At 57.6% G+C, this 20,646-nt stretch overlaps 1 protein-coding gene across 21 annotated transcripts; it reads left to right on the top strand.

Moving 5' to 3' along the window:
• The first annotated feature begins 5,324 nt into the window (after nt 1-5,324).
• Nucleotides 5,325-19,403, top strand: SLC25A29 (solute carrier family 25 member 29). 21 transcript variants are annotated; one of them, XM_065518459.1, is made up of 7 exons: nt 5,325-5,631; nt 11,638-11,681; nt 14,799-14,870; nt 15,474-15,569; nt 16,322-16,362; nt 17,135-17,218; nt 17,480-19,403. In XM_065518459.1, the coding sequence occupies exons 3-7, from the start codon at nt 14,840-14,842 to the stop codon at nt 18,236-18,238; spliced, it is 1,011 nt and encodes a 336-aa protein (XP_065374531.1). In that variant the 5' UTR covers nt 5,325-5,631; nt 11,638-11,681; nt 14,799-14,839; the 3' UTR covers nt 18,239-19,403. The 21 variants fall into 21 exon arrangements, with proteins under 21 accessions (XP_065374531.1, XP_045252918.2, XP_073854307.1 ...); XM_045396983.2 differs by having other exon boundaries at nt 14,795-14,870; XM_073998210.1 differs by lacking the exons at nt 5,325-5,631; nt 16,322-16,362 and adding exons at nt 6,031-6,163; nt 8,128-8,316.
• The last annotated feature ends 1,243 nt before the right edge of the window (nt 19,404-20,646 follow it).

Genomic DNA, 20,646 nt, shown 5'->3' with positions numbered 1-20,646 from the left:
CCCACAGGGATCCACTGGCCAACTCCAACCCCAGAGGTCTACAGAGGGGAAACCTGTGGCCAAGGCCACGCAGCAGGACAGAGCAGAGTCTGGGTCCCCTCACCAGGCTGGGCTCCAAGGCTGCCTGCTCGCTCCTTAATCGGGTTGGGAGGAGGCGTGGCGACCTGCCTCTGTGGTTCCAGCTATTCAAGAGGCTGAGGTGCGAGGATGCTTGAGCCCAGGGGGTTGAGGCAGCAGTGAGCTGTGACTGCACCACTATACTCCAGCTGGGCAACAGAGCGAGAAACTTCTCTCTCTCACACACACACAAGGCACCAATCCCATTCCCTCATAACCTAATCACCTCCCAAAGGCCCTACTTCTCACGCCATCACCTCGGGGGTTAAGACTTCAGCATATGAGGAACAAAACACACTGGGGCCTACCTGAGGGTGGAGGGGAGGAGAGAGAGGGTCACTGGGCATTAGGCTTAATACCTAGGTGACAAAATAATCTGCACAGCACACCCCCATGACATGGGTTTACCTATATAACAAACCTGCACATGTACCCCTCAACTTAAAAGTTTTTCAAAAAGACTTCAACATATGAATTTTGGGGGGACACACACATTCAGACCATGGCAGGTCAGCCAAGCCCCTTCTGAAGAGGTAAGCATTGAATTGAACAGGAACCCAAATCCCCCTTTTTTTTTTTTTTTTTTGGAGATGGAGTCTCCCTCTGTTGCCAGGCTGGAGTGCAATGGCGTGATCTTGGCTCACTGCAACCTCTGACTCCCAGGTTCAAGCGATTCTCCTGCCTCAGCCTCCCAAGTAGCTGGGATTACGGGCACGCATCACCACGCCCAGCTAATTTTTGTATTTTTAGTAGAGACGGGGTTTCACCATGTTGGCCAGGATGGTCTCGATCTCCTGACCTTGTGATCCACCTGCCTCAGCCTCCCAAAGTGCTGGGATTACAGGCGTGAGCCACTGCGCCTGGCCGGAACCCAAGTTCTAGAGATAACGATGCCAGGCCACGCAGAAGCTTCCAACATGGCAAAACCCCATCTCTACTAAAAATACAAAAAATTGGCCAGGCATGGTGGTGGGTGCCTGTAATCCCAGGCTACTAGGCCCTTTTCCAAGAACCCCAGGGACTCAGAGGAGCTGCCAGTGCCAAGGTTCTGAGAGGGGCACAAATTTAGAGGGTAGGCTCCAATAAGAAGGCCAGAGGGCATGAAAGGTGGGAGATGAGGTTGTAGTCTGGTTACCCTGGGCCTCAGACACCATGGCACTGAGCTCATATTCCATATGAGACAGGAGGTGATTGACAGCCCACCCGCCCCGCCAATCTTTGGCCAGGAGTTTGCAACCTGCTCAGGTGGCTCCCATCCCAAGTCTACACCAGTGCTTGCAGCCAGAGCCCTTCTGGGCACTCTCCCCTGCGAAGCCTAATTCCTGGGAAGTTCTACACAGCTGGTGCCTCATCCCCACCCCCTCAACTTGCCCTCTGGCAGCCTGAGTTGCAGCCACCCTCCCCATTCCCAGCCCAAACAGCTCCTGCAGGGGGTCACTCAGCTCTAAGATTCCAGGGTGGGGACAGAAACTTGTGTTTCCTTTTTACCTGCTGGTGTTTCTGATTTCTCCAAACTGAACCTGTCTTGCGTGAGAAGAATAAAAGCTGTACACAAGGAAAACTCCAACACACCCTTTCCAGTGAGCTGGCTTGACCCTTGGTGCCCGGTGACAGTCCCTCCGGCTTTGTGATTCTCCTGTGCTGGCCTTGGGCCTGCCCTGCCCCTTAAAGGCTGGGGTCCTCAGGGCTGCACAGGGCCCTGCCTCCTCTGGCATGGGAGGTCCAGGGCTCTGTGGAACATGGGAGTTTGAGAAAGCACATTCTGTGCTGTAACCTTATCCTCGGGAAATGAAATAAAACAATAGACACTGATCCCAGCTGCTGATGTAATACTGCAGACTCCAAGATGTGGGCATACAGATTCATTTATTTGGCACTAACTTTTTCACTCCTCCTTTCTGGTCTCTCCTCAGCTCTGACATGAAGGTCACGGATTTGTGTCTGCCTTCTCCCCAGCACAGGGCACAGGGCACAGGGCACAGGGCAGTGTGCTGGCTGAGTGCATGATTCCCAGGCAGCAGGGAAACAGGGTGCTCAGGAAGATGTGGCTTTGCAAAGTTTAGTAACCCAGCAGCACACCTGCGTGATCCCTTCCCCTCCCAGTGCCTGTCCTCACCCCCTCCATGATGTCCCCCACCCAATGTCAATTGTGCAGGCCCTGAGGACACCAAGATGAAGGGGACAGACCTGCCCTCAGGGTGCTTCCAGTTGAAGGCAGCCCCCTGGCACCCACATCCTGAGGTTCCCTTGGCGGGTTAGGTCAGGCAGACCTGTCCCAGAGCCCAGTCCTCCACTGTCCCCCACATGCTGACCTTAGTCCCCAAATCCAACAGCCCCCCCGCTCCACACACACACCAAGAACCCTGCCCTCCCCACAAACCAGCTCTTCCTCCAAGCTCTCCCTGCAAAGTGCACAGCTAAGGGCCCGCACTACTCATCTCCCAGGCCTGGCACAATCCCACTGTTCCCTCACACGGCCTGCCTCAGCTCTCTCACCAGGGGACCCTCCCTGCAAGGAGGTTTCTTTTTCTTTTTGAAATAGGGTCTTGCTGTCATCCAGGCTGGAGCACAATGGTTCGATCATAGCTCACTGCATCCCTGACCTCCTGGGCTCAAGCAACTCTCCTGCCTCAGCCTCCCGAGTAGCTAGGACTACAGGCCTGCAGGCATGCGCCACCATGTCCTGCTGATTTTTTTTGTTTATTTGTTTGGTGTTGTTTAGAGATGGGGCCTCACTATGTTGTCCAGGCTGGCCTCAAACTCCTGGCTTCAAGCGATCCTCCCGCCTCAGCCTCCCAAAGTACTGGGATTACAGGCATGAGCCACTGAACCCTCAAGGCGGTTTCTGAAGTTCAACTACGGAATAACTACTGTTTACCAGGCTACTAGGCCCCTTCCCAAGGACCCCGGGAGGTTTCCTTTTTTTTTGAGACGGATTCTCACTCTCTATCGCCCAGGCTGGAGTGCAATGGCGCGATCTCGGCTGACTGCAAACTCTGCCTCCTGGGTTCACATCATTGTCCTGCCTCAGTCTCCCAAGTAGCTGGGACTACAGGCGCCTGCTACCACACCCGGCTAATATTTTTTTTTTGTATTTTTAGTAGAGACGGGGTCTCACCATGTTAGCCAGGATGGTCTCGATCTCCTGACCTCGTGATCTGCCCGTCTTGGTCTCCCAAAGTGCTGGGATTATAGGCGTGAGCCACCGCGCCCGGTTGACCCCAGGAGGTTTCTAAGCTCAACTATGGAGTGCCTACTCTTTACCAGGCTACTAGGCCCCTTCCCAAGGACCCCAGTAACCTTCCCAAGGTTACTCAGAGCTCAGTGCAACCTGCCCCAAGCATAACTTTAAAGGCATGTGCAGTCTCTCAACAACAAAGCAAAACAGGTCATGCTTGACTCCTTATCAGTTTCCATCATTTTCTCACTATTGCCAGGTGCTGTTAAGGTACTGGATTTTCCTCCCAAACCTCAACCAGGAATGAATGTGCAGGGATTTGTGGTTTACCTCATGAGCCCTCCAGCATCCCAAGGACACCCTGTTCCTAAGGTAAGTGATTAGATGTAGGCTGTCCAATGTAATCACCGTGTCTGCAGGAGGCCTCCAGCCACCTGAGTAGCCCCACAGCCAGCTCCTGCCCTTTTGGGTCTGGGCTTTTCTTGGGGCCCCCATACCACTGCTTTTCTGGCCCATGGACCACTCTCCGCCATCCCCACACCTGCCTCCCTGAGGCACCCAAGTGGGTCAGAAAGGCTGGTGATATTCAAACCCAGGCCTCCAGACCCCTCGTTCAGGGCCCACCAGCCACCACGAGCCCTTGACTAGGAGTCAGCCGACCTAGGGTTTCCATCTCTGCTTAACATTCTACTTAGACTCTAAAAGGAAACTAATATGAGTATTGGGGACCCCCGCCCCTAGCACCAGGCTGCACTACTGACAATACCTACCTGTGTGTCCTGGTACCAAATACACAGAACCTTTCCGACCTGCCCCTCCAGGAGGTAGATACCCACTGGAATTCGGACAAAAGAACCATGGGACCCTAAACCTGGAAACGTGGCACACAGTATGGCCTTGCCTGCAGGCCCTAAAGAAGGAAGCTGGGCCCGGCCTAAGGCTGTGATCTGACTCCTACAGTGAAGAGAAAGCGCCTGGCCCGGCCCTGCTCCCAGGCTCCAACCGACAGTCGACCTCCAGAGGCACTGGGGAAGGGCTGGCGGGAAGTCACCGACTGGGACCCTCCACAGGGACCAGGGCGGACCCTTGCCACTGTGAATGTCAGGGACTCCTGAGGGGCCGAGTCAGACTCGGCTCTCATTCATCCCCGCAGCCCATGGATACCCTGGTGACCCGGAGCCAAGCGCCCTCCGACTTCAGCGCCTGAGCGCGGCCCCTATCGAGCCCCTCCGGTCTTGCCCCGTCCGGCCTCCGCTGAAGGAGGCGCTGCGATCTGGCCCGGCTTCACTCCGCAGCCCTGTCCAGGAACCTCCCTCCCTCCACAACCTTCCGTGGCTCCCGCGACCCGCAGTCCACGGGAAGGAGCGGTCGCCCGAAAGCCTGGCTGCACCCTTTGCCCCACGGCCCCTTTCCCTTTTAAGGTTCCCTGCTCTCCGCCCAAATCCCAGCCTCAGGCCCCGCCGGAAGCGCCTGTGCGCGTCCGACCCTCAGAACGCGGCAGGTTCGGCCAGGAGGCCAGAAGCCCCGGAGGCCACCGCCGCCTCGGGCGCGCAGGCGGGACGGGCGGAGGCTCCACAGGGGCGATTCCCGCTCGCGGAGTTTCACAACTAGCGGCGTCCCAGCCTGCGGGCCTCGAAGGGTCCAGGCTCTCCACTGCCGTTATCGCGGCAGTGTCCGCACGGCACAGGCCAGGGCGCTGAGGTTCTGCGGCGGCGCCGGACTCCGAACCCAGGGTCCAGTTCCCGGCCCGATCCGGGCCAGCACCGCCCCGCGCACTCCGGGGGGTCCTCGGGGCAACCCCGCAGGCCTGCGCGTCCCCTCCCGCCGGACCAGCGCACCCATCGCGCTCTTTGTCTGAGGCGCCCCCGCGCCCCGCCCGCGCGCCCGCCACGTCCCCCGCGCCCCGCCCGCCCGCGCACGACCGGCCAATGAGGCGCGGCGGCGAAGCGCGGTGCCCGGGGTGTTGTCCGCGCCGCGCCCGCCCATTGGCTTCGCTCGGCGCCCCTGCCGGGGCCCTGCCGGCAGGAGCGAGGGGCGGGGCGCGCGGCCCGAGGTGAGGGACCGCCGGCCGGAGGGTATTCAGCGAGTCCGCCGCCGCCGAGGGACCAGTGCGGGCCCCGCCGCTGCCGCCGTCCCCACCGTCCCCACCGTCCCCGACCGCGCCTGCCCTGGCTCCGCGCCAGGAGGGGCGGCCAGGCCCAGCCTCGGCACCGTGAGCTCCGGGACCCCGACGGCGCCCAGCCCGGCAAGAGGCCTCAGGAGGAGTACGAGGAGGAAGGGCTGCCTCGCCGGGGACCCGGCCATGGCGCTGGACTTCCTGGCTGGATGCGCTGGGGGTAAGGAGGCGGCGGGCCTGGGTCCGGGGAGGGAGGCCGGCCCACCAACACGCCCTGGCCTCGCGCCTTCCCGCTGGCGGGGGTCTCCGCGTCTGTGAATGGGGACCACAGTGCTCTTGCCTCGGGCGGCTCTCGTGGGCGTAAATTGACTTCAGGCCCGGGCTATCCACGGTGGCAGGTGTCTTTATTCTCTCCGGGCACGCTCGGACGGGAGGGCTGGGGCGCCGGGGCAGCACCGTGGCTGGGCGGAGGCCAGGACTGCCGGGAGGATGCCCCACTGCCCCCCGCGCCGAGGTCCCGGACTCATCTCTCCCCTCCCCCATCCCCGTCCGGCGCGCACTGGAAACAGGGTCCCCTCCCCCGGCTGTATATTTGGGGGCTGACTCCACCCCGTCCCTCGCAACTGTCCAGCGGGGTTCGAGCTACGGGGCCGACCCCTTACTCGGCTGGCCATGGAGGGCACTGAACCGCTCTAGCCAGACCCTAGGCGCCGAGTCACGCCTTGGAACGCCGCCCCTTCCTACGCGGTTTTGTGAGCTACTGGGGGCGGAAGGGGGGTGGTAGGTGGGCCGGGCGAGCCGGTGTGGGGCACCTTCTCCGAGGCCCGGCCGCGGCCCTGGGGTTTCTCCCATGCCGTTGTCCCCGGGAGGGCGTGCAGTCCCGGCTCTCCCGTACTCCAGCCGTGGGCGTCGGGCACGGTACTTCTCTGTTGGGCCTCTGGCTTCTCTGCTTTTACCCTGAGGGTTAATTTATTCACCAGGATTCATCGGGAGGCTAGGTTAGATATCGCGGGGCGGGGAGGGGGGGGTGGGGAAGGGTGGTTGGCGGCGGGAGTTGCAGAGAGGACCGGCCGGTTGCCCTTGTTTGGTCCCACTTCTCTCCCCAGCACCTGCCCTTGTTCGCTCTTCATCTACTTGAATTTGGCTTGAATAAAGCCTCAGCTCCCGGCCAGCGCTGAGAGCCCTGGCGGGAGTGGCTAGCGGTGGCCTTAAGTATTTAAACCTGTGGCGTCGGAGCCTGCTTCTTCTTGGGCGAGAGACTCGTTGAAAAGGGAGTGTGTTGGGGAAGTGATGTGCGTTGAAGGGAGTTAGAACTTCCCAGTCGGTCACCCAGTCAGAAGCTGCGGGGCACAAAGCCCAGAGTTTGCTGTTAATCGCTGGAGAGTTTCTCCCTAGCGCCGGGTGCCCTGGAGACAGAGGGGGCGTGTCCTCTGCGGATTCCATTCTCACCTTCCCCTCCCGCTTCCGATCTCGCTGTTTGCTCCACCCTTGCTCCCCACCCACTTCCAGCTCCAGTGGGTGGGGGGTGAGGGGCTGTCCCCAGGCCAACACCTCCTTCCAGCCTTTGGGGAGTGGGGATTCTTTCCCCGGAGGGACAGAGTTCCTTCTGCAGTTGCGCTACCGTCGGTGCTGCTCTCCTGGAAACACCAGGGTTTGGGGCAGGAACACTTTCCCTGAAGGCAGGCCTGCTTGACGCCTCCAGGCACACCTGTGGTCTCCTCTGCCCTTCCTTGCCTGGCCTGCCCTTCCTCTGCCTCCTTGCCTGGAGTGTCCTTCGCTGTCCATCCTGATGGGCCCACCTGGGAGAGATCATATCCATGCCCCCTGCCCCAGGTTTGTGGGTGAGGTCAAGGACTGGCACTGTTTGGTGCTGTAGCACTGGGGCACAGGCCACCCCTCCGCCCTCAGGCCCTACTTTTCGTGCAGGCCCCAGGCACATAATGGCCACCCAGCTAAGGCTCTACAAGCATAAGCCTGAGCCTCCCAGGTGGACAAGGACAGAAGTCACCTGGGGGCTCACTCCTGGTCTCATCAGAGAAACCTAGGCCCAGGGAGGTGGAGGGACTAGAGCAAAGTCACACCACGTGCTCTGCTGATGGCCAGGATGGGCCCTCAGGACAGTGAACTGACCGTGTCCCAGGCTCCAGGTCCCTGGCACAGCCGGGGTCACACTGACAGCCTGCCCAGAGGCACCCCACCTTGGGAACTGCAGGCTCAGGGCAGATGATACCAGTGCTTCTCCTTGGTGGCTGGGGAGGGGGACTATCCACTCCCTACTATTCACCTAGTGTGGGTCATGTGTTTTAACTTCTCAGGGAGGCGGGGCCAGCATCTTGACTGACAGCATCCTTGACGCCTCGCATGGTGGAAGGTTTCGAATGCCTCCCCCCTCTCCCCTGTTGGGGGATCATCCCAAATCTTGAGGCCACATAAACACTGGGCTCTGGATGGGGCATGGACAGAAGCAGGCACAGAGAGAAAAGCTCAGCCAGGGGTGGGAGAACCTGGGAGGAGAGGGAAACCCCGAGAAGGCAGCCACCTCTGCTGCCAGCCATCCCCAGGACAGTGGTTCCTCCCCACCCGCCCCAGCCCTTGAGGACCATTGGGTGGGGATTGCCCCTGGAGCCAAGCTTAGGGAGGACAGTAGACAGTGGCTTTGGAGTTGGGAGATAGGGTTCTGCTTCTGGTGTGACTGGAGGCCTCCTCGTGCGCTCAGGAAGGTGGTGAGGAGGCTGGTCCAATGGAGGCCGGCCCCACAACCCACGCCGTTCCTGAGGATGGGTTCTTCTGGGTGAAGGAGACCAAGCCCCTTGCCGAAGGGTGCTGAAACAAGTCAGAAGAGAAACTGGGAACCAGTGCCTGTCCTGGGAGACCTGAGTGGGGCCTCCCAACAGAGACAAGTGGGGTAAGGGTCTTTCTGCTCTCTCCGTCCTTTGCCCTGTTGCTGTTGCTGTCACCTGGGCAGGTCTGGGGCCAGAGGCGTGACCATGCACCCACAGGAAGGGGACCCCACAGCTGGACCTAGCTTCAGGGGACATGGAGGGGCCTCGAGACGCCCCCCGCTGGAGGGAGAAGTAAAGTCCAGCGGCACATCCTGGGCAAGTGTTCAGTTTCCAAAACCCAGAGAAACCCAGATACTGCCCAAGAAAAGAGGTTCTAGAACTAGGATTTTCAAATTTAGAAAATTAAAAAGCTGAAGTGGGAAACAGGATGGATTTCCTGTTTCCAGGATACAAAGGCCTCCTAGAAAACCAGAAACCCAGATGGAAGTCACGAAAGAAAAGATAGGCTTGGTGGTTGCTTCTTCATCCGCCTGTGAATGTTAGAGGCTCTGGAAGAAGACGGAGCAGGTCTGGAGATGATGAATATGATGAATAAATAATAGTGGAAATTTTCTGCACAGTGAAAGTGTTAGTATTGTTCCAGGAAGGGTTACTTTAAAGGAAAAGACACACCTTTGGCATCTCCTGGTGACATTCTTGAAATCCACAGATAAAATGTCAGTGACCTCCCCACAGAATTGAAAAACACCACCACCACCACATTGGCAGCAGATTTCTCATCGGTAGCACTGAAAGCCAGAGGACCAAGGCTGGCCTGGGCCCAGGATTCTCCACCAGAGTGTTCATACTGTTCCCCAACCAGATTAAGAAAGAGATTTTGAGCCGGGCTCGGTGGCTTATGCCTGTAATTCCAGCACTTTGGGAGGCTGAGGTGGGTGGATCACGAGGTCAAGAGATCGAGACCCTCCTGGCCAACATGGTGAAACCCTGTCTCTAAAAATACAAAAATTAACTGGGCGTGGTGGCATGCGCCTGTAGTCCCAGCTACACAGGAGGCTGAGGCAGGAGAATTGCTTAAACCCGGGAGGCAGAGGTTGCATGAGCCGAGATCGCGCCACTGCACTCCAGCCTGGGTGACAGAGGAAGACTCTATCTCAAAAAGAGAAAGGGAATGAATAGTAATTTTCCCAAACCATCAAAAATATGGAAAAAGGAGTAAAATAAACCATTCACATAAAATAAAGTGGCATAAAAATGTCGGATCCCTCAGTTGTTCCAGCAAAATCAGACTGCTTTAGACAAAATCCAGTTATAGTTGCTTACAAAAAACATCTAAAACAAGATAGTAAGAAAAGGTTCAAAATTACACATTGGGCACGGTGACTCACGTCTGTAATCGCAGCACTTGGGGAGGCTTGGGTTTTCTTGAACCCAGGAGTTTGAGTTTTCTTTTTTTTTTTTTTTTTTTTTTTTTTTTGAGACGGAGTCTCGCTCTGTCGCCCAGGCTGGAGTGCAGTGGCGCGATCTCGGCTCACTGCAAGCTCCGCCTCCCGGGTTCACGCCATTCTCCTGCCTCAGCCTCCCGAGTAGCTGGGACTACAGGCGCCCACAACCGCGCCCGGCTAATTTTTTGTATTTTTAGTAGAGACGGGGTTTCACCGTGGTCTCGATCTCCTGACCTTGTGATCCGCCCGCCTCGGCCTCCCAAAGTGCTGGGATTACAGGCGTGAGCCACCGCGCCCGGCGAGTTTGAGTTTTCTTGAACCCAGCCTGGGCAGCATGGCAAGACCTGTCTCTGCCAAAATTACAAAAATTAGCTGGGTGTGGTGGCTCGTGCCTGTTGTCTCAGCTACTTGGGAGGCTAAGACAGGATGGTCGCTTGAGCCCAGAAGATGGAGGTTGCAGTGAGCCGAGATTATGCCACTGTACACTCCAGTCTGGGTGACAGAGTGAGATCTTGTCTCAACAAAGACACCAAAATTACAAGTTGGACAAAATCATACCAGTCACATGTAACCAAAGAGAAAGCAGAATTGGCAAAGTTAAAGTTAATATCAAGTGGGTTTTAGGGTCCAAGGTTTTTTTTTTTTTTTTTTTTTTGACACGGAGTCTCGCTCTGTGGGTCACCTAGGCTGGAGTGCAGTAGCGCCATCTCAGCTCACTGCAATCTCTGCCTCTTGCGTTGAAGCGATTCTCCCACCTCAGCCTCCTGAGCAGCTGGGATTACAGGCATCCGCCACCACACCTGCTAATTTTTGTATTTTTAGTAGAGACGGGGTTTCACCATGTTGGCCAGTCTGGTCTTGAACTCCTGACCTCAAGTGATCTGCCTGCCTTGGCCTCCCAAAGTGCTGGGATTACAGGCATGAGTCACCACACCTGGCCAGATCCAAAATATTAAAGGATGCAGAGGATGTTAGGTAAAGATACAAAGTTCAATTTGTGGAGATGCATAGTAACTTCCACAGGCATTAAGTGGAAAAGTGAGAATGGGTTGTAATGTTAGTTTGTTACTCAACAGATGCTAGCTGTTTAATTATACATAAACACTACTGGCAGTAAAAGGAGAGCTTGAACAGATGTCCAGGTGAAACTCCAGGGAGAGGAGCAAGGGAGTCAGAGTCAGTTCACTGAGCCTGTTTCTCCTGTGAAATGGATAATGAGGTTGCCTTACTCACAGTGGTGGCAAGACTCAGAGATGATTGCCACCTACACAGTGTTTAGGACTCTGAGAAGTGTTAGTGAGCCGTTTTGGAGGGGTGAACCTTTGTCCTTCAAGAGGGGCTGGATTTTTGGCAGGACCTGAAATAATAACTAAGGATGACCGCACAGTCACAAGCTGTCTCCCTGGGCTCGAGGTGGCTCCCACCCAGGGAAGGGGACGGGGGTGTCAGCCACTGCATCACGACCTGGGGTCGTCACTCCCTGGGGGAGGGAGGTAAACCTTTACAGGTAAGGAAAGTGAGACCCAGAGACAGAGTCATTTGTGAGCACGCCAGGCTGATGCGTGGCAGGGGGAAAATTCAAATCTGGGGAGGGTCTGACCCCAAAGTCCAGCATCCCTGGAGCCTCCTGCTCATGTCAGGTGTTTGGATTAATGGGACCTCCCAGAAATAGTGTGTGCAGCCTCCCAGGGGACAGCTTCCCCTGTCAGGCACCCAGACCAGTCCGCCGTGGAGAGCAGCAGCCTGCAGATGGGTCACCAGCGCTCAATGGGACAGATGCTGGCATGGCATTGGGATGTCACATGCATACCCCCCCACTGGACATGAGGATTCCAGGGGCTCACGGGATCTGCCTGCTGCACCCACAGGTGCTTGGGCAATGCCCCTTTCCCCTGCAGGAGCTCCTGCCAGTCCTCCTTGCCAGCACCCCCTCATGCCCAGTGCCCTGCACTGCGTTTCTGAGGTATGTGGGTCACAAGTCCCCCTCTCCTCCTCCAGGTGTGGCAGGCGTGCTTGTGGGACACCCGTTTGACACAGTCAAGGTGAGTCTCATCGCTGCTTTTTTTTCTCGGCGCGTACATTGGAAAGAGGCTCGCAGGGTTGGGGTGGCTGGAAGCCCGTTTCCGTGGACAGCCCCAGGTGGGCAGCTGCTTTTACACCGCGCCGGGCTGAACCTTCCTGCTGCTTCGTCCTGGCATCTCCCAGCTGGGGCTGATCCACATTCTGGGTTCATGGCCAAGTCCATCCTGGGCTTGGCCAGCTGGGACCGAGGTGCTGAGGTTTCCTCCCACCCAGAGCAAGGGCACCCACATTGTTCCCATGCAGAACTCCCCCAAACACTTCCTTGAAAGAAAGAAAAGTTCAGAGAGAAAATACAAAAAAGCCAAAACTCGTACCTCCCATGAACATGATCTTCACGGAGTGGTGATCATCCTTACGGAGAGTCCGAGTGATAGTTTCCCACGTGCCAGAGGCGTGAGGAAGGGCTCTGTTAGCCGGTTCCTTGACAACACCCCACACCTCCATAAACCGGAGTTCCAGGTTCTCAGACCCCCCTGAACGGAAACCAAGGAAATCTGTGTCCTCCAGCTGGCAATTCCCAAATAAATCCCCCACCCTCCGCTTGTGGTTGGGCTGTATGTTCTGAAAGTAGCGCAGTGGGGCCCTTCCTCACGCTTTTTCCTGGGCCCCAGGGCAAGCTGTGAGTGGCGGGCACCAGACCAGCCTTGTGCTTGCCGGCAGCACTACACGTGGCCCCTCTTCCCACTGAGGGAAGGCAAGGCAGGATGCACATCCTGAGCTGGGTTGGCAGGAGACTTCCGGTCTCCTTTTCTAGTGAGCCCAGGTGTTTGTTGGCAGAGACAGTGACTGCTTACCATAAGGCTGGATTGCATCCAGCACAAGAGTGAGGGCCCGGCCTTATGCATTGGCTGTGACCTTAAAAAGCTCTGTCCCTGGGCCTTGTGCAGGTCCAGGCCCCTCTGCCAGCTGGTTTTCTGCATGACCTTGGGCAGGTCCCTGTATCTTTGGGCTCAAACGTTGTCATCGTGCCAGTGCTCACCAGCATAATTTATGTTGGATTAAATGCTGGCTCTGAAAAGCACAACTCTTCCATCCAATTTGTGGAGGCGGCTGAAGGGCCAGGCTTTCTTGGCAGGCAGCGGCCCCACGTTTCCTGCACCAGCCTGCCGAGAGGGAGGCTGTGCAGAGCCTGCCCACACAGCCCCCGGCCCCAGCCGTGCCCACGCGCTGCCTGGCCAGGCCACCCGTGAACCCTCCCCCAGGCCAGAGCAGCCCAGGACAGCCTGGCAGTGTCCACGTTGCACTGTGTTTATATCTCATCGTCATGTGTTGTGAATGCCTCTCGCAACCAAGAAGTGCCTCGCATTCACTTCCTCTTTCCAGCTCCGTGGAGGCCTAGGCTCTCTGAGCTATGAATCGGCCAGACCTGCTGGGCTCCTGCCCGGCCCCCTCAGGCAGCCCCTGGCAGGCCGGGGAGCACTTTCGTTCTGGTGCTCCGCCGTCCTGAGCCACTGAGCCCGCGAGCAGCATCCCTGGTGTGACTCAGGGACAGGAGTTTCTCCAGCCCATGAAATTTTACTCCCCAGACCCTACTTCACTGTCTGGAGGGTGGTCTTTGAGAAGATCTATTTGTGATCCTTTTTTTTTTTTTTGCCACTGTGTCGCCCCAGCATCACATCTGGACATACCTACCTTAAAAAGCTGAACTTTTTTTTTTCTTTGAGACGGAGTCTGTGTCTGTCACTCAGGTTGGAGTGCAGTTGTGCGACCTTGGCTCACTGCAACTTCCTCCTCCTGGGTTCAAGTGATTCTCCTGCCTCAGACCTCCCCAACCCCCCAAGTAGCTGGGATTACAGGCACGTGCCACCACCCCTGGCTACTGTTTGTTTTTAGTTGAGGTCCAGCACATGTAGAAAGTGCACACATCCGGCCGTGCGCAGTGGTTCATGCCTGTAATCCCAGCACTTCTGGAGGCTGAGGTGGGCGGATCACAAGGTCAGGAGATCAAGACCATCCTGGCTAACAGTGAAACCCTGTCTCTACTAAACATACAAAAAATTAGCTTGGCGTGGTGGCGGGCACCTGTAGTCCAGCTACTCGGGAGGCTGAGGCAGGAGAATGGCGTGAACCTGGGAGGCAGAGCTTGCAGTGAGCTGAGATTGCGCCACTGCACTCCAGCCTAGGTGACAGAGCGAGACTCCGTCTCAAAAAAAAAAAGAAAGTGCACACATCCTAGGTGTACAAGTCATCGCAAAGCACAGGCGTGGGGAGCCGCCACCCAGGAGAAACAGAACATGGCCAGCCCTCTGGAAGTCTTCACTCCTGCTCCTATCAACTCCTCCCGCCCCTTCTTCCGAGGCTTCCACTGGCCTAACTTCCCCCTTTTTTTTGAGACACGGGTTTTGCTCTGTCACCCCAGGTGGAGTACAGTAGCCCACTGTAGCTTTGATTTCCCAGGCTCAAGCAGTCCTCCCACCGCAGCCTCTCAAGTAGCTGAAACTACAGGCAGACACCACCATGTCTAGCTAATTTTTTTAAAGTTATTAGTAGAGATGGGGTCTTGATACATTGTCCAGCTGGTCTCAAGCTCCCAGGCTCAAGTGATCCTCCTGCCTTGGCCTCCCAAAATGCTGGGATGACAGGCCTGGCCCACTGTCCTCACTTCCAACACCACGGGCCCCTTTTGCCTGGTTTGAACTTAATATAATTGCAGCTGTACCCTAGAATCATCAGGGGCGATCTGAGTCCATGTCAGTCTGTACTGTCACATGGCCACAGACAATCTCATGGCTGGGACAGTCACAGTTTATTCCCCCAGACCCTTGGGACTGAAAGAATCCAAGATCTAGATCTCCTCTATAGCGTCCAGAACCACAGCCCCCGTCCTGAAGCACATGGGCCTTCACACGTGGTTCTGCACGAAGGGAATTTTCTGTCCTGCTTCCTTGGACACAACAATAATAAGGAAACAGTCACTTTCATCAGGGAGCAGTCATCTTGACCTGTGATGAGGGGGTGACCGGCTATCCCTGGGCAGGGGATGGGGAGGGTGGGTGGGGGCTGGCTGTGGGGGCTCCGTGCCTGGATGTGATGTTGAAATTTTGTGTTGCTTTAACCGCCTTTACTTTCTGAGCTAGGGGCTGTCTCCATCCATAGCAAAAGTGTAACTTTGTTGTAGATGGGCGTAAGCCTCACCCTGGAGAGCGCTAGTAAGTACAGACCAGGTGAACCAGACCCCAGCCTGGACCCCACCCTGTCGTGCCCATCTCCCCAACCCCAGAGTTCCCTCCGTAGCAGGCACAGGGAGGGTGTGAGACAAGCTTGGGCCCAGCACAGATCCTGGGGTGGGGGCTCGGGCTGGTCGAAAAAAATCAGCCCCCTCTGGATTGGGGGTCCTCATGTGGGGGTCTCTCAGCCCTATGGGGAGCTGGGAGCTTCCTAAACTTGTGTCCAAATGACTAGTTTCCCAGGGGTGGGTCCATTCCCATCAATCCTCAAAGGAGAGCCTGTCATCCCAAGATTTTAAAAGCCTGAGCTGTAGATGACAAGACTTGGGATGCTGGGCCACAGTTCCTCTCCCAGAGAGTGAGGGCTTGTCACAGACTGAGGGGTCAGAAACAAAGTAGGGAGAGACCTCTGCCCACATTGGTGGGAAAAGCTGAGTTGACCTGAGCCTGACATTCCCGAGCTGCTGGACTTGGGCGTTCACCAGTGTATGTGACCTGCAAAGACTTCACAACACTACCCAGGTGGCATTGAGTATCCAACCTGGGAAGGGATAGCTCCACGTCACATCGGTTCTATTCACACAGCCCTCTTAGTCCCAGTGTTGGGCCTGCAGGAGGAACAGAGAGATCCCCCCAGAGACCACAGAACATTGAAGGGAAAGCAGCAAACCTCACATCAAGGTGCTGGCCAAGAACTGGGCCTCCAGGGTGGGAGGGGTGCTTCGGGCCAATCTTGAAGCATTGGCTTCCAGCTGTTGAGGTCCTGGGCGTACTGAGATGGTACTTGTTTCCTAACAAAACATTTTTTGTAAGTGCATTCACCAATAGAGGGCCCACCTATTCTGGTGGAGAGAATTGGAAAAGGTTCCAGAATCTGGGCAGAAGCCTGGCTGTTCCCGGTGAGGGCTCTCCCTTGCCAGCACTCCCTCCCACCCTCACTCTGACCAACACAGCTACTCATATCACTGGAGAAGACAGCTTTGGCCAAGTTGTAAAACATCTCTGAGCCTCAGTCTTCCCATCTTGGAAATGGGGGCAGTTGTCCCAATGCCAAGATAATTGAGTGTGAAGCCCTCCCCTGTCCCGTGCTGCCTAGTACCGAAGGCACTTGCTTTGTGGCCCTGGCTGTATGAATGATCATTCCTGAGTCAGACCTAGGGAATCAGCCCCTGAGAATGTGACTTGACCTAGTTTACTCCCACCCCCCCCCCCCCCCCCCCGCTCTGCAAGTCTGAGCCTCCTGTCGAGCAGAGATAAGCTCATAGGCAACAAAGAGCGCTTTGACATGGAAGAGGTTCTGGGCCACTGGGCTCGGAGGCGGTGGGGCCTGAGCAGTGTCCCGGGCCCCAGAGCTGCTGATGTGGGTCCCCAAGGAGGTTGTTGGCTGTTCTCTTGCCACTGCTCTGTTAACTCGTAACTGCTGTTCTCACTAGAGGCTACTGGCAGAGACCAGGCAGGAGCTCCTGGAGCCAAGGTCATTGCTTATATTATTTATTTATCTATTTATTTATTTATTTATTGAGACGGAGTGTTGCTTTCTCGCCCAGGCTGGAGTACAGTGGCGTGACCTCACTACATCCTCTGCCTCCCCGGTTCAAACAATTCTCCCACCTGAGCCTCCTGAGTAGCTGGGATTACAGGCGTGTGCCTCCACGCTAGGCTAATTTTTTTTACAGACATGATTTCGCCATGTTGGCCAGGCTGGTCTCGAACTCCTGACCTCAAGTGATCCACCCACCTCGGCCACCCAAAGTGTTGGGATTACAGATGTAGCCACTGCACCCGGCCAGGCTCATCACTTTTTGCACCTATTGCCTCGAAGCCAGTCTGATGGGACATTAGGGCAGGGGACCTTCAGCCTGGTCTGGGACATGGGCTGCCCACTCAGCAGTATGACAAGCATCACCTGGAGAATGGGCCGGTCTCAGTAGGTCGTTCATGCCCCACCGGCAGTGCACTGTGCAGCCATAGTGTAAACAAGAGGCTTAACCTCAACTGGTCTGAGATCTTGGGGACCCCCTACCCTGTCTCCAGCAGCCTGTCCCTGTAGCTGTTTGCCCACCGGCACCCCATCCTGAAAAGGCATAGGTACCCGGTCCGCCCTGCCCTGGAATTACAAAAGTCTTAGACTGTGCCTGAGTGCCCAGCCTCCTTAGGAGACCCTCCCAGGCAGCCTGAGTGCCAGACCCGGGAGCTGGGTGCTCTGGCCCTGCCTGCCTGCCTCTCACTGGACCCTCTTCTTCCAGGTGCGGCTTCAGGTCCAGAGCATGGAGAAGCCTCAGTACCGTGGGACGTTGCACTGCTTCAAGTCCATCATCAAGCAAGAGAGTGTGAGTGGCCTGGGCTGGTAGGGCTCGGGAGGCACAGGATGGGGAACCAGTCTCCGGGCTGCCACCACCCCAGACCAGAGAGCCAGGAAGGAAGGTGTCAGGATGGCCAGGAGGCCAATCAGGACCTAGGTTCCAAAGAAATTCTGCTTGGTCCTCAGGAGCCCCTGGGGTGGGCTGGGGCTGCCATCCTCCGACCCCTCTCCGCGTGGAGGGCCCAGGAGGTGCGTGTTGCCGGCTCTGATGGCGTCTCTGCCCCCGCAGGTGCTGGGTCTGTACAAGGGCCTGGGCTCGCCGCTCATGGGGCTCACCTTCATCAACGCGCTGGTGTTCGGGGTACAGGGCAACACCCTCCGGGCCCTGGGCCACGACTCGCCTCTCAACCAGTTCCTGGCAGGCGCGGCGGCGGGCGCCATCCAGTGCGTCATCTGCTGCCCCATGGAGCTGGCCAAGACGCGGCTGCAGCTGCAGGACGCGGGCCCGGCACGCACCTACAAGGGCTCGCTGGACTGCCTCGTGCAGATCTACGGGCACGAGGGTCTGCGTGGCGTCAACCGGGGCATGGTGTCCACGCTGCTGCGAGAGACGCCCAGCTTCGGCGTCTACTTCCTAACCTACGACGCGCTCACGCGGGCGCTGGGCTGCGAGCCGGGCGACCGCCTGCTGGTGCCCAAGCTGCTGCTGGCAGGTGGCACGTCGGGTATCATGTCCTGGCTCTCCACCTACCCTGTGGACGTGGTCAAGTCACGGCTGCAGGCCGACGGGCTGCGGGGAGCCCCGCGCTACCGCGGCATCCTGGACTGCGTGCGCCAGAGCTACCGCGCCGAGGGCTGGCGCGTCTTCACACGGGGACTGGCGTCCACGCTGCTGCGCGCCTTCCCCGTCAACGCCGCCACCTTCGCCACGGTCACCGTGGTGCTCACCTACGCGCGCGGCGAAGAGGCCGGGCCCGAGGGCGAGGCTGTGCCCGCCGCCTCCGCCGCCCCTGCGGGGCCCGCTCTGGCGCAGCCCTCCAGCCTGTGACACTCACCCCGCCCTCCTTCCCCAGGGCCCCTTCTCAGAAACCTGAGACATAAATTGGCCCCTGAGTCGATTGCCGTGCTCCTGCTCGGATGCCGGGGGCGGTGGACTCTCTCAGACCTGGGCTGAATTTTGCTGATCAGCCGGGTGGCTTTGGCCGAGAACTTCACTTGCCTCAGTATTCTCATCTGTGAAATAAGGACCCTCATACCCACATTGTAGAGTCACGAAGGTCAGAGATTATTCTGAGTGGCAGCCAGCACCTGGCCTGGCTGAGGACATTGCACCATTCATTATCCTGGAAATTGAGGCAGACACTCCAGGCCCTTTCTGGGATCCTGGCCACGCCACTGTGCTCCTGCCGTGCAGGCTGGCTCCCAGGGGTCTCTGATGGCCCACCAAGGGGCTGCCCAGGGACCTGACTCCATATACCCTCCACCCGGGAGGCTGGTGGGCCACCTCTGGTCTGTGTTAGGGACAGAGGAAAACTTGGTGTGCCTCCTGGTGTCGCAGAACTGGATCCTCTGCATACCCCAGCTTCTCCACATGCCACTGCTAGGGGTACCCCAGCTGCTGCCACTCCTGCTGGAGGGTGAACTGGGGACCCTCCACCCTCCGGGAAGCCATGGAGTCCGCTGGAGGCACCATATCAGCGAACGGGACTAGCGTGGGGAGCAGACAGACCAGTGGGTGGAGGTCTCGACAGTTCAAGTGTGATGCAGCTGTGGCAAGAGGAAATCCACCTCTGGGCCTCAGGCTGCCTGTCCATAAAATGGAGACATGGCCAGCTGATGGACAACTGAGTCTCTGGTCCACCCATCCCCGCCAGCCAGGATCCCCCAAGGTGTGCAGAGGGCTCAGCAGAGAACAATATGGGATCCCCCTCACCAGGGCTGGATCACCTCCAGCCACAAAGAAGCCAAAGGTCAGTTCCTCTTGCTCCCCAGCAAACGGTGCCTCCTAGGCATTCTCAGAGCCAGGGCTTCATCCCTGTGAAGGCACAGGGTCCGATAGTGGGCACAGGGGTGGCTAGTTGGGGCCTGGGGCAGGAGAAGGCCGTCCCAGGCATCCTGGGGAATGTGCTTGATGAAGATGACACTGGGCTTTTCACAGCCTGGTGTCACTGCACAGAAACTGTCAAGGGAATAAAGTTTTCTTTGTTTTTTAAGTGGTGAAGCTGCCTTTGCATATGGTGGAGGAAAGGGCTTCATTCAACATCCTTGCCCTGGAGTCGAAGGGGCCAGCTCAGAGGTGTGTGTGCCCTCGGATCCTGACAGCGGCCTTGGCCATGTGACCTGGGCAGTTGCGGATACATCTGAGAACCTGTTTTCTCGTCTGTAAGGCAAGCTAATGAAGGGCGAGAGGATTGGAATGTAAAGCTTATGAATACGCTGGTGCAGCCTGGCCATTCAGCAGAAGTGCCTCTGCTATCATCCCAGCAATGAGACGCCTGTGGTGAGGGACACTGGTGGGCGGGGCAGCAGGGACAGGGGGTGTCCCAAAAACAGCTTCCTGGAGGAGGGGAGGTCTGAGCGGAGCTGACCATTTCAGCCACCCGGGCAACTTGGGCACAACTGTACCTAACCTGACCTAGGAGGTCAGAGAGCGCTTCCTGGAGCTTTGCCAAAGGTGTGGTGTGGGGGTCTCAGTCTCACTGCACACCTCACCTGCAGTTCTGTTCAGCCTCCTGGAGTTAGCCCTCGGCATCCTGAGCCTCTGCAACCACCAGCCCTGGAGGCTGTCCCTCCCAGCTGCTGAGCCAAGAAGCTCTGCCCACTGACAAGGGAGAGTCGGGGAGGGGCCCCAGTTCCTGTGCCTGTTTAATCCTAGTGCCTTCCAGGGAGGCAGGAGGCTTCGAGGAAGCTGGCTGTTGACCCCCGGGGTCTCCTTGCCTCTCACTTCTCTTTACTGTGAAATAAACCAGGGGAAGCTCCCAGGGGTGAGGGACACACCCTGGCCATGGGCACAGAGAGGGGCCCCTTCCCTGGCTCCTCCATGTCCAGTTTGGCAGCCCCTTTGCCTCTGTAGGCCTGGGTGGCTGAATCTCTCAGGGCAGCTTTGGTCCGCCTGTGGCTGTGGTCCTCATCACCCTGGATCTCTCCACACATCTGCACTCTCTGGAAAGGCCCCAACGTGACCCTTGTCAGGAACTGATTTGAGCACAAAGCTTTCTCCAGCCCTGCTCACCCTGGGGCTTCTCCACGACCCCTGCTGCTGCCTGCCATCTGGGGACAGCACACAGACAGGCCAGCCATTCGGAAGTGAGGGGTGGTGCGGCAAGGAGCAAGGTGAAGGGGCGGGGGGCTTCCAGCTGCCTCACACTTCCCAGTCCAGCCGCCTCACACGACCAACACATCTGCCAGGCAGGCAGCGGAGCTGCTGCTGTTTTTAATGAATTTCTTTTACATTTT

This window comes from Macaca fascicularis, chromosome 7 (assembly GCF_037993035.2).
Source record: "Macaca fascicularis isolate 582-1 chromosome 7, T2T-MFA8v1.1".
In the NCBI taxonomy this organism is placed as follows: Eukaryota; Metazoa; Chordata; class Mammalia; order Primates; family Cercopithecidae; genus Macaca; species Macaca fascicularis.
Note: the sequence above shows the minus strand (reverse complement) of the source record. Positions and strands in the feature narration are given on the sequence as shown.